The following is a 13,561-nucleotide window of genomic DNA, read 5'->3' as shown; positions in this document are numbered from 1 at the left end:
ATAATTATCTTTTTAAATATATAAATAATTTTGATTTCGTCTATTATGCTTCCCATCTCAAATATATAAGCACGCCCAAGTTAATCATTTTTTTTTTCTATAATTTTGTCTCTTATAATAAATTAAAAATAAAGAAAAAATTAAAAATTTCTAAATATTATAGTATTGTAAGATTTGTGTTCGGGCTTACAAGCTTATTTTATTTATTAAATGTTAAATTTAATTATTCTCAAATAATTTTAATTGTTAAATAACTATTTTTGTAGAATAATTAATTTTTATATAATAATTATAAATTTACAAATCGTGCTCGCGGAGAATGATGATTCATGTGCGCGAAAGTTTCTTCTAACATGGGGATCTCGCAAGGATTCAGCTTCGGCTATAAATAAGGCTCCACCCAAGCAGTCCCATGTCCACAAAAGTTGAGCACACCAAAGTCACCAGCTTTGATTTGTATCATTTCCATTCAACCACACATACCCCAAATCATCAGTTTAAGAAAATGTCGATTCAAGTGTCAGCTGTTGCTTCTGTTTCTACTCCCCCTTCCAAACCTACTGAAATTGAACGTCGATCTGCAGGTTATCACCCTAGCATTTGGGGTGACCATTTCCTCTCATACCACTCTCACTATTTGGTAAAAAATGCTGTATAATTTCTGCTTCCACTTCAATTCTGTTCTTCTGCTTGTAGCCTTTCTAATCATTTTATTTTTTCTAAATCGATATTTATACGTAATAAAAAAATTGGTCAATTGAATAGAAAAGGTTGTCTTTCGAAATTTCACATTGCATGTGAAGGGTGTGTGTATAATACTTATATGAGATGAGGGGTTTGGGTTTATTAAAATATCGAGCTCTATCACTGAGCGTTGGATGTGTGTTCTACCTATTTAAAAAAAATAAAAAAAGGTTAAATTTTTATTCTAATTAATAATTAATATGTCCAAATATTTTAATTTAGGTTATGTATCCTAATATTTAAGATTAAAAATGATTGTAGCCAAATTTCAAAATCTATAATAACATAATACAAATTTTAAAGTATTAAACTATTATTTAAGTTTATTTTATTATCCACAATAAAATGTATTGACTATAAACTTTTTATTTTATCTTTTATTGTTAACAAAATTATAAATTTCACAAAATAATTTCGAAATTTTAGTTACAATTACTCTCGTATTTGGTAATAGGGGTTGAAACATCAATGCCCATTCACTCATTCTGATAATTTAAGGGCGGAATTACAGATAAAGAGAATACAGGATCCCATAAGCACGTTCTTATTTTCTCTAGTTTTTCTTGATGTAGGAAACAAAAGACGAAATAGATGAGCCTCATAAAAAACTCAAGGAAGAAGTGAAAAGTATGCTGATGATCAACGGAGATAAGCTTTCACAGAAACTGGATTTGATCGATGCAATACAACGCCTAGGCGTCTCTTACCATTTTGAAAGTGAAATTGATGAAATTCTAAAAGAGATGAGCTCTGAATCTGATGATGATAATGATGACCTATATGCAATTGCTCTCAAGTTTCGGCTAGTTAGACAACAAGGCTATAACATGTCGTGCGGTATGTTCTCTTCCCTCTTCCTTCACTTGCTTTCTTGCTCTTAAATTAGGCTATGTTAAGAATTTTCTGATATTCATAAGTTGTCAATTTATAAATACAGATGTTTTCAACAAGTTCAAGGACAGCCAAGGGAACTTCAAGGATTCCCTTGTCAATGACCACAGAGGAATGCTATGCTTTTATGAAGCTACGCATCTCAGGTTGCACGGAGAAGACATTTTAGACGAAGCACTAGCTTTCACTACTGCTCACCTTGAGTCCATGGTTTCGCAAAGTTCGCCTCTGGCAGCGCAAATTACCCATGCTTTAAAGCTGCCTATTCACAAGGGCCTACCCAGACTAGAGGCAAGGCATTACTTCTCTATCTACGAAGAAGAAGCCTCATGTAATAAAATTCTGCTATCTTTTGCTAAGCTGGACTTTAATATATTGCAAAAACAACATCAGAAGGAATTGAGCGATATTGCGAAGTAAGCACTAAGCACCCTGCTAAAATGCAAGGTTTATGTTTCTCTTTTTAATTAGCTTGTGCACTTGGCATTGAAAATGAACTGGGTTCTGTATACTGATTATGTTGATTAGGTGGTGGAAAGAATTAGACTTTGCAAACAAGCTTCCTTTTGCAAGAGACAGAGTCGTAGAATGCTACTTCTGGATTATGGGGGTGTACTTTGAGCCTGAATATTTTCTGGCCAGAAGGATTCTAACCAAAGTGATTGCTATGACCTCAGTCATTGATGATATTTATGATGTCTTTGGAACACCTCAAGAACTTGAGCTCTTTACAGCAGCAATAGAAAGGTTTGATCCATCGCATCCTCTCTCATTAAGGCCATCTAAGGTTGGAATCCATAAATGGGATTGCGGAGGAGCTACCTCATTGTGTAGCTCATAATAATAATAATAATAATAATAATAATAATAATAATAATAATAATAATAATAATAATAATAATAATAATACTCTATTTGGGAAAAAAATCTTGCATATGTGGTCTTCATTGATCCGAACATCATTTTACTGCGTAAATTTATTCCAGGCACAGTTTAGATACACCACAAATTATTCCAATTGACACGGTGCTATCTTATCTTGATCAGGTGGGATATTAGCGCAATAGATCAGCTGCCGGAGTACATGAAAGAATTTTACAAGGCATTTCTGGATGTATATTCAAACAGGGAAGATTATATCGTTTCTACTATGCAAAAGAAGCAGTAAGTCTCAGGCAGGCGAATATATAGTTGAAACCCCATAATTCATAGTAATTATATAGGGTGTGAAATATTGATTATTTGTTTAAGAAGGCGTGCAATTCCCTTGTTTGGCAGATGAAAAAACAAGTTAGAGCTTACTTCATTGAATCCAAATGGTTCCACCAGAAATACATACCGACGATGGAGGAGTACATGTCCAACGCATTAGTTACCTCAGGCTGTGCAATGCTGGCAACTACATCCCTGGTTGGAATGGGAGATATAGTAACGGAGGACTCATTTGATTGGTTATTTACTGAACCTCAGATGGTTACGGCCTCAGCAATCATTGGTAGGCTCATGGACGACATTGTATCCCATAAGGTAATAACCAGTTAGGTGTGCTATCTGACCCGCATGCATATATTTTTGTATGATCTAAATAACTCATCTCCTGCATATTATGAAACATATATATATATATATATGGATTTTTTTGTTGTATTTACGGTTCCTTAATTTTTATGATTTAATTTTTACTTGTGTATTTATGTAGTTTGAGCAAAAGAGAGGGCACGTTGCCTCCAGCATCGAGTGCTACATGAAACAACATGGTGCTACAGAAGAAGAAGCTGTCCAAGAATTTCAGAAACAAATTGTGAGTGCATGGAAGGATATTAACGAAGAGTGCCTGTACCCGACTTCCGTCCCTATGCCTGTCCTAACAAGAATTCTCAATTTTTCACGAGTAATAGATGTTGTGTATAAGGATGAAGATGGTTACACACATGCTGAAGATGTGTTAAAAGATTATGTGTCTACTCTACTCATTAATTCCGTAATAATATAAGCTTGGGATTATTAGGGCCTTTTTAGTATTTGTTTTTTTACTTTTTGTTTTTAAGTAGTTGGTATAGTAGTTTAATTAAGAATAAACCTACCTTAATTATTAATTTCAATCCTTTTAATTTTAATAATTTTGTTTGAATTTCAATTTCATAACTTTAAATAAATTTATAATTAATATTTAGTTATTAAAAATTAAATGATTAGATATAATTATAAAAAAAAGACTTTGTTTGACTATTACGTCTAATTTATAATTATTTATTATAGAAATTAAAATTTATTTAAAAAAATAAAAAATATTATTATAAAACAATATGAATATTAATCGAAAAAATTTAATTGACATGTTTGAAAACAATAATTGTATTGTGTTGTAGTGTGATTCTCAGATTTTTTTTCACTTAACTTATACACCATCTTAAGAAAGATATATTGAAGCGTCCAACCACATGGTCAGTTAGATGTTATAAGTTAAGTTTTCCTTATTTTTAATAAAAAATTCTTTTGTTATATATTAAAAAAAAGTTTCAATAAAAAATTCTTTTGTTATATTGAAACTGTGAAAATAGTGATTATTATATTATATTATTTTTTATAGTCCCTTTGCAATATTAGTTGATCATGCTTTGATTATATATCATATATAAGATTCTTATTTGAAAACTTACAAAAACTTCAAGAATAAGAGTCGATTTGATATTAATGTTAAAATTATTATTAAGAAAGTATTTTCTTAAATAATATAAAAATAAATTTAATTATTAAATATTAAATAATATTTATAATAATATATTTTTTAATCTCTCAATTTCAATGCTGACTTGGCCTAATTTGTCGACAAAAGTGGCCCACTTCCACTTGCATGGAATATAGTAATTAAATGCTCAAATTAGTATTGTAGGATGCAAATCCACATCTTACATTTAAAAAAAAAAAAAATTACATTCTACACGACCCGTTATTCAAGGCAAGTTTATACATTCAATCCTTTTCTGTTGGACCAATAATTTTTAATGGATCTGACAATTAATGAGGCATTGATTTATTACTGTATCCCATCATCATAAGAATCCAATTAATACATTCATTCACGGGCTCAAAAATAAGAGTCCAAATTATCCCATTATATATGTACATGTGAATGTCAAATTAATATCCTGAAACAACCCTGTTAAATATTGCAAATCATGCTTGAGATATGCAAGTAGCATGATGTATGTGTATCAGATTCAGTGCAGCAGCCATGATTAATTGGATATATATTATACATTCTGTCTGGTATTTGACAAATTAAAGTTGCATGCTTTTATCATTTAATTGTATGTATATGCGAACCCTAAAGAATTTCATGAATATTATTTTTATTTGGTATACATGAGAACATTCGAATTCCACATCCTACACTTCCTATAATAATTTAAAGAGAGCCTTGCCCCCCCTCATTTAAAAAAAAAAAAAAATTGTATGTAAAGTTAAAATAATACATGTATCCTTGATTTTGGCATGATTCAAATTGTTTGCTGCTTTTTTATTTCTCTTTATTACTTTACTTTTTGACTCAATTCTTAAATATTGATTCCTATAATTTTTAACTTTGATTTATAGATTAGGATTTGTAATTTTAAATAGTTACTAACTAAGATTTAAATATTTCATAATTTTTGGTGTTATCTATTGTTTTAATACCAAATTAATATTTTTTAACATTTTTTTTCTCATTTTCATCTTTAACATATTTAATAAAATGTCTTAATGAATTTATGCTTTAATTGATAGTATTTTTATAACATCTAGTAGGTTTTTTATCACTAAAGTATAATTAGTCTAATATTAAAATGATTATTTTTTAATTTAAGATATGTGCTTCAGTAAATTTAAGTAGTGGTTCTCATAAAGTTTAAGTGATTGTCTATTTATATGAATATTATTAAATTTGTATTATTTAAATATTTGAATATTATTATTTATTTTAATTAATTGCATTTCTACATTAATAAAAATTAAATTTATATATATATATATGTATATTTTAAAACCATCTATAATTAATAAAATATATGATTTATTAAAATATAAATGTAAATTATGTTGTTTGATAAAAATGTCATTTATAAATTTTATTTTTTATAAACGTTCCCCAATTATTAACATCAATATAAAAAAAGGCCAGAGGATGCGCATGTTGATCATAACAAACATAAAACCAATACCAACACATGTGACAAGTGACATGACACTATCAAGACAAGCTTTGGGCACAAAGCGGACAATTCCAAATGCCAAAAATGATATTTGGCAGGATGGTTATAGACAGTATTGTTAATTATGGTAATCACATAACTTTTATATTTTACCCTTCACATTCAATCTTGCGTTCGCTCCCCTGCTTATAATGATTTCAACTGAAATAGATGATTTATTAAAAATGAATTTAATTAAATTTTTACACAATTATACTTGTTTATTTATTTTTTTAATTAAAAAAATAAATTTTTTATTTTAAATATAAATATTAATAAAAAATTAATTAAATTAAATTATTATAAAATTCTAAATTTCAAATTGGAAGAATATATAGTGTGAAAATATATAAAAATGCACATATATTCAATAAAAATAAAAATAAAGATAAACTTGTTAATATGAGATTTAGATGTATGAATTATAAAGTGAAGATTAGTAGCCACAAATAATAGGTGGAAGGATATTCTTTTTATCTCCTTTTAAGATTGTGGCCATCAATATTCGATCATTTGCACCATGTCTTACTTTTAGGCCCTTGTCACTTCAAAGTTGATGAAGGCTCACTGCTCTTCACCCACTACTCCATCATTTATATCATTTTTTTCCAAAAATTTTGATTTTAATTATGTCGATTATGATTTTCATCTTAAACAAAAGATCGTGTCGCTACTTACTACTCACCACTTATATGTTTTTTTTCAATAATTTTAATTTTGATTTCGTCGATTATAATTCTCATTTCAAAAAGATTTTTATCATATTTAATGAAAATATCACGATATCTTAATTTTAGGCCCTTGTCACTTCAAATTTGATAAAGGCTCACTACTCTCTATCCACTACTCAATCACTTATATCATTTTTTTCCAAAGATTTTAATTTTGATTATGTCAATTGTGATTCTTAACTTAAACAAAAGATCGTGTCGCTACTCACCACTCGCTACTCACCACTTACGTCTTTTTTTTTTGCAAAGATTTTAATTTTGATTTCATCAACTGTGATTCTCATTTGAAACAAAATTTTGTCATATTCAAAGGCCCGCTAGTCACTACTCACCACCTACACATTTTTTTTGATGATTTTGATTTTGTCAATTATAGTTCTCATATAACACGCCTAAGTTAGTAATTTTCTTTTTGTAATTTTATCTCATATAATATATTAAAAATAAATAAAAAAATTAGTAATTTCTAAATATTACAGTATTGTAAGATGTGTGTTTGTATGAAGGCCTTATAAGCTTATTTTAATTATTAAATGCTAAATTAATAATTATTCTCTAATAATTTTATTTGTTAAATAACTATTTTTTGTAGAATATATAATAGAATATACAATAACTATTTTTGCATATATTTTGCCCCTATATATAGGATTTTTTAATATACTTTTAGTAGTGTTTTAGTTTAGTTTACTCAATTTTTATAATTTTATATATATATATATATATATATATATATATATATATATATATATATATATATATATATATATATTGGCCTTTTAGGTGAAATTGAAGTACAAAAAATATTGGGAGCAAGTAAAGAAGAAATTTAAGTTGATCTATAAGTTCATAAATCCTGAAAGCAATAGAGAAATTTAAAATTTTAGAAAAGTAGAAGGTTATACGAACTTCAGCACAACCTATACTTCTAGTCGTGTAACTGCAAATTTGCCAATGCACATGCTTTACTTCTCGTTACACAAGTAGTGTAATCTTTAGTTTCACTTGCACATAAGGAGCCATGCTGAAACATAAGGGATAACACAAGCAATGTTTGCGATCGTGTAAAGACACTTCATTATGTTACACCATCCTTGTGTAAAGTTCACGCGACTTATGTTTCTCTAGGTTTGAAGAATGACAGAGCCAAACAAGTTGCAAGGGTTGTGTAAAGTGAGCCTTGCATTTACACAAGTTGTGTAAATTAACCATGATGTTGACATGGACTGTACAAATTTTGACTTTTCCAAATTCTTCTTATACTGCTTCTCTGACCCAATAGGAGGTAGCAATTTGACAGTATATGAGCATTCTTTTCATTTTGGCTTAATTATTGCTTCTAAATTCCTCATCTTGGCTTTGATTCTTTAGCTTATATTCATACTTATTGTTATTTTCTACGTAGCTTTCGTTGTAAAGTTGAACATGAGTGAGTAATTCATTTAGATTTCAGAGTTAGGATGCAATACTTGATGCATGCATTTTAGATCATCATTTAGGTGTAATTTTTGCACATAATTTACCATTGTTCATAGCTATTATTATAGATATTAGCATATATTTAGTCAATTTTATAATTTTCACACTTCTTAGTTTAATTTTTGGAATTTATTTGTTTTGTAGGTTAAATTTGGAGAAATTTGATGTATTTTGATCAGAGTAGCCATTTGGAGGAGATTAGAGTTGAATTGCAAAAATTTATGAAGTTGAGTAAAAATGGCCGAGAGCGACACAACCTGCAGCACAACCGAGTTAGCTTATGTCGTAAGTTGTGTCGATCGTCAGATATTCAGGCCGAGAGCTACACAACCCGCGACACAACCCACGACACAACTGACTCGGCTTATGTCATTTTTACTGGAAATGGTTGACGTGGCATTTCCGTTACTCTGGCTTTTTACCTCACTTTCTCTGGAACCTTCCCCCTTTTACCCATTCTAGGGCAGTCCCAAGGGAGGCATTTTTGGCAAGAAAAGAAAGAGAGAAAGAGGGAGCACGGGTTCTATTTCTGCAGCAGCAGCAGGAGCTCGTTTTCTGCACTTCTCTGCAGCAGATTCTGCTGCATATTTCTGGGTTTTTCTACTCCTTAGCTTACATTTCCATTATTTCTTCATTTATACACTTGGGTTTGTCTTGAAACAATGATTTGTGAGTAGTTGTTTGAGATTCTAGAGATGGGTTTGTAAATATTGATTTGTATTGTGGTTTTGAACTGATTTAGCCATTTAAATGGGATTTGTTACATTTTGATTTATTGCTTGTCAGCCTTGCTTGATGAATGGGCCCTCATTAAGTTAAACTTTAATCCTTAATAGATGGACTGAAAAGTGAATATTAGGGATAGATAATCTTGCAATAAACTTTATTTTCTTGGTGTTAGAGATAAGCTAAGAGGATTAAGGGGAACTTTCCAAAAATCAATTAGAGCTTTAAATGGGTTTTTGTTAGGTTTGAAATACCGTGAAAACAAGGTTTGATTTAATGAAAACCAACTTTGAGATGCTTGAAAAAGGTTTCAAAAATTTAAGAATTGATTTCCCTCAAAATTGCAATTCTCATGTGTTTGGCTAAATTAGGGATAAACCACATGCAAACAATATTGAAAAATCCAATCTCTAGAATCACTTTAATTTTTATTGAATTTAGATTTAATTCCTCTCAATTTCATAAATAGAAATTTCAAATTAATTTTTGGTAATCTAGTTTAATTAATTTTAGTTAATTGTTTGATTTAGTTTTAATTCCTCAAATACCAATTTTAATTCCAAATTTCATTTTACATCTTTAATTTTTGTCATTCTAATTAGCTTATACTTTTATTTCCAATTTAAGCACAATTCCCTGTGGGATCGATATCATTTTTTAAAACTATACTACTGTGACCCGTGCACTTGCGGACACACCGTATCAAGTTTTTGGCGCCGTTGCCGGGGAATTGTTTGTTTTTAAGTTGGATTTTAATTGTTTTAAGCTAATTAGAATTTTTATTTTCTTTTATTTTCACTACTACTCCTTGTGTTTTTCAGGTACTTTAATTGTTTATGAGACGATCGAAAAGCACAAGTGATACCGAATTGTTGTTCAATCCTGAAATTGAAAAATTATGTCGAGCCAACAAAAAGGAACACAAAAGAAGAAAAGAAGCAGAAAAAGAAGAACAACAAAGATTTGAGCTAGAGGAGACAATTGAAAACATGGAGAATCTCAGTGATGAGATCTATTCTTTTCGGCAAATGACGGATGTCTCTTTTCAAACATTAAGGGATTTAGCTGATATATATTTGGATAGAAGTGCTGAAATGCAAGACGAGTTGAAAGTCATGCGAGCTAAGCTGGAGCAGATCGAAATGAACCAGGCAATGATTTTGAGCATCATCTCTCCGCTGCAACCACCAAAAGCACCACCACCTCCACAAGATGGCAAGGGCAAAGGACTTCTCATACCTGATTGACCAGCTTTTATTCTCCATTTACATTTCATGTCTTTATTTTAGTTGCTTAATTAATTAGTATTTTGAACTTGTTTAGTTAATATTTTGCTTGTGTAGTTTTTTTTTTAGTTCCTCATAAAATACATTTTTCTTTTATATCTTTAGTACATTCCTCACTTGCTTTGATTTGCTACTTCGGTTTACACTTAATGGCTATATTTTTGAGCTTAACCTCTTTATTCCAACTTTTAGAGTTTAATTGATTTAATGGCTTCCATTGCACTGTTTCTTTTGCAATGAGTGCAGCAGCTGTCCAAATTTTACTTAATTAAATTGGCTGCACTTCAATGAAGTAACAATTCTCATCTCAGCTTGTGTCACTTTCAACACAAGTTGTGCTATCGCTTATGCAACAGGGTAATAATTCTTTATGCACATATGAGCCACCCATTTTCTGCACATATAGCCTAATTATCCCATTTCTTGCATTCTTTTAACATTGAGGACAATGTTCATTCTGAGTATGGGGGAGAGGGTAAATTTTTTGCAAAAATTACTTTTTCCTTTTTCACTTGCATATAGTGACATACTCATTCATCACTTCATACTTGTACATATTCACATACATACACTTGCATATAGCTTCATATACTTAGTTATGCATACTTAGTTGCATATAGGTTGACTTGACATTTACACTCATGCATTTCATTCATTCATTTAAAATTTTTTGGATTTTTAAACCAGTCTTTGAATTCCATAAGTTGCTTATTCAAGCAATCCAACTTGCCTTTAGATGGTTAGTGGAATGAAAGTTCCAGCTGGGTACAAAGTCTTAAGCATTATTCTTTCTCTTACTTAATAGCTGAAAATTAATACATTCATCTAGGTATGCAAATTCTGATTAGTTATTTTAAGTTTTGAGTGTCTGGATAAGCCTTTAAGGAAGAAAATGGTCATTGTCGTCTCACCATTCCTAGAACAAGTATCTTAGATCTTTCAAAGCGAAATTTTTAACTTGCATTTGATAAGAATATGATTTAGGCATTCCTTCATATTTTAAACCTCACATTTAGCCTTAACCTCCCTTAATTTCATTTCAACCCTTGCAAACCCCCCTTGAACCTTAATTCCCTAATTTCTTTGGAATCCAAATCATTTACCTAACCATTAAACCTAAACACTACCACCTATTATGAGAATAATATTTTAGCAATTAAGTGCATAAAAAATAAAATAAATAATGATATATATATATAAAAAAAAAACTTGGAGGATTGAAACATCTTGAATAGTGCTAGAGTAATTGTGAAAAGTTGATAAAAAAAAATTGTCACCAAAATATCCCAAAGGTAATTTTGGGTGTGACATGAAATAGGGACAAGTACACAATAAAATATAAAAATAAAATAAAATAAAAAAAGTAGTCCCTTTATTGTGATAGCACTTGAGATTCATTGTGAATTTCTTTCCTCTTTATAAAAAAATAAAAAAAAAATTTGAAAATGAAAAAAAAAAAATGGATGCACTTTGAGTTTCATGATTAATATTATTCTCATATTTTGTTTACCTTATTCCCTTTCTTTGTTAACCACAATTTTACCCTATTAGACCCCATTACAACCCTTAAAAAGACCTAATGATTCTTTGAAAAATGCTTGTTACATTAGTAGAGTTAGATCTTTTATGCTTGCATATGGGTTTGGCAATATAATCTTCCATACATTACTCACCATCTATTTGAGACACATTGACTATCTATTTCATTTAGGTTTGTTTTGGCACAATTGACTCTTGTAGCTGGTTGGTATTTGTTGCTTGGGTTGATTGGTTAATTCTTAGCTATTCTGTAATTATTGAGAGTGCTTGCTTCATTCTTTGTGCTTTTGCTGGTGGGAACTTGGAATGTTGGTGGCTAGAGGTAAGTTGGTGGTTTGAATTAGTGATTTTTGTGTTTTCAAAGACTGATTCTATTCCCTTCCAAATGAGTTTTAATGAAATTTTGCTTGGGGACAAGCAAGAGTTTGAGTATGGGGGAATTTGATGCATGCATTTTAGATCATCATTTAGGTGTAATTTTTGTACATAATTTACCCTTGTTCATAGCTATTATTATAGATATTAGCATATATTTAGTCAATTTTATAATTTTCACACTTCTTAGTTTAATTTTTGGAATTTATTTGTTTTGTAGGTTAAATTTGGAGAAATTTGATGTATTTTGATCAGAGTAGCCATTTGGAGGAGATTAGAGTTGAATTGCAAAAATTTTTGAAGTTGAGTAAAAATGGCCGAGAGCGACACAACCTGCAGCACAACCGAGTTAGCTTATGTCGCAAGTTGTGTCGATCGTCAGATATTCAGGCCGAGAGCTACACAACCCGCGACACAACCCACGACACAACTGACTCGGCTTATGTCATTTTTACTGGAAATGGTTGACGTGGCATTTCCGTTACTCTGGCTTTTTACCTCACTTTCTCTGGAACCTTCCCCCTTTTACCCATTCTAGGGTAGTCCCCTCACCTATATAAAGTCCCCTTTATCATTTTCTTTCCAAAGAGAGCAAGGGAGGCATTTTTGGCAAGAAAAGAAAGAGAGAAAGAGGGAGCACGGGTTCCATTTCTGCAGCAGCAGCAGGAGCTCATTTTCTGCACTTCTTTGCAGCAGATTCTGCTGCATATTTCTGGGTTTTTCTACTCCTTAGCTTACATTTCCATTATTTCTTCATTTATACACTTGGGTTTATCTTGAAACAATGATTTGTGAGTAGTTGTTTGAGATTCTAGAGATGGGTTTGTAAATATTGATTTGTATTGTGGTTTTGAACTGATTTAGCCATTTAAATGGGATTTGTTACATTTTGATTTATTGCTTGTGAGCTTATTGCCTTGCTTGATGAATGGGCCCTCATTAAGTTAAGCTTTAATCCTTAATAGATGGACTGAAAAGTGAATATTAGGGATAGATAATCTTGCAATAAACTTTATTTTCTTGGTGTTAGAGATAAGCTAAGAGGATTAAGGGGAACTTTCCAAAAATCAATTAGAGCTTTAAATGGGTTTTTGTTAGGTTTGAAATACCGTGAAAACAGGGTTTGATTTAATGAAAACCAACTTTGAGATGCTTGAAAAAGGTTTCAAAAATTTAAGAATTGATTTCCCTCAAAATTGCAATTCTCATGTGTTTGGCTAAATTAGGGATAAACCACATGCAAACAACATTGAAAAATCCAATCTCTAGAATCACTTTAATTTTTATTGAATTTAAATTTAATTCCTCTCAATTTCATAAATAGAAATTTCAAATTAATTTTTGGTAATCTAGTTTAATTAATTTTAGTTAATTGTTTGATTTAGTTTTAATTCCTCAAATATCAATTTTAATTCCAAATTTCATTTTACATCTTTAATTTTTGTCATTCTAATTAGCTTATGCTTTTATTTCCAATTTAAGCACAATTCCCTGTGGGATCGATATCATTTTTTAAAACTATACTACTGTGACCCGTGCACTTGCGGACACACCGTAT

General features: G+C 30.3%; 1 protein-coding gene across 1 annotated transcript; it reads left to right on the top strand.

The window, feature by feature from the left end:
• The first annotated feature begins 330 nt into the window (after positions 1-330).
• LOC110643120 ((-)-germacrene D synthase) lies at positions 331-3,638 on the top strand. Its single transcript, XM_021795369.2, is given in 8 exon segments — positions 331-640; positions 1,317-1,581; positions 1,682-2,051; positions 2,164-2,382; positions 2,683-2,768; positions 2,771-2,799; positions 2,914-3,162; positions 3,335-3,638. Coding segments are annotated over 8 exon segments (1,740 nt in total). The 5' UTR covers positions 331-412; the 3' UTR covers positions 3,629-3,638.
• The last annotated feature ends 9,923 nt before the right edge of the window (positions 3,639-13,561 follow it).

Source organism: Hevea brasiliensis, chromosome 15, assembly GCF_030052815.1.
Source record: "Hevea brasiliensis isolate MT/VB/25A 57/8 chromosome 15, ASM3005281v1, whole genome shotgun sequence".
NCBI classification, from domain to species: domain Eukaryota; kingdom Viridiplantae; phylum Streptophyta; class Magnoliopsida; order Malpighiales; family Euphorbiaceae; genus Hevea; species Hevea brasiliensis.
The sequence above is the reverse complement of the archived record's forward strand: the minus strand, read 5'-3'. Positions and strand labels throughout refer to the sequence as shown.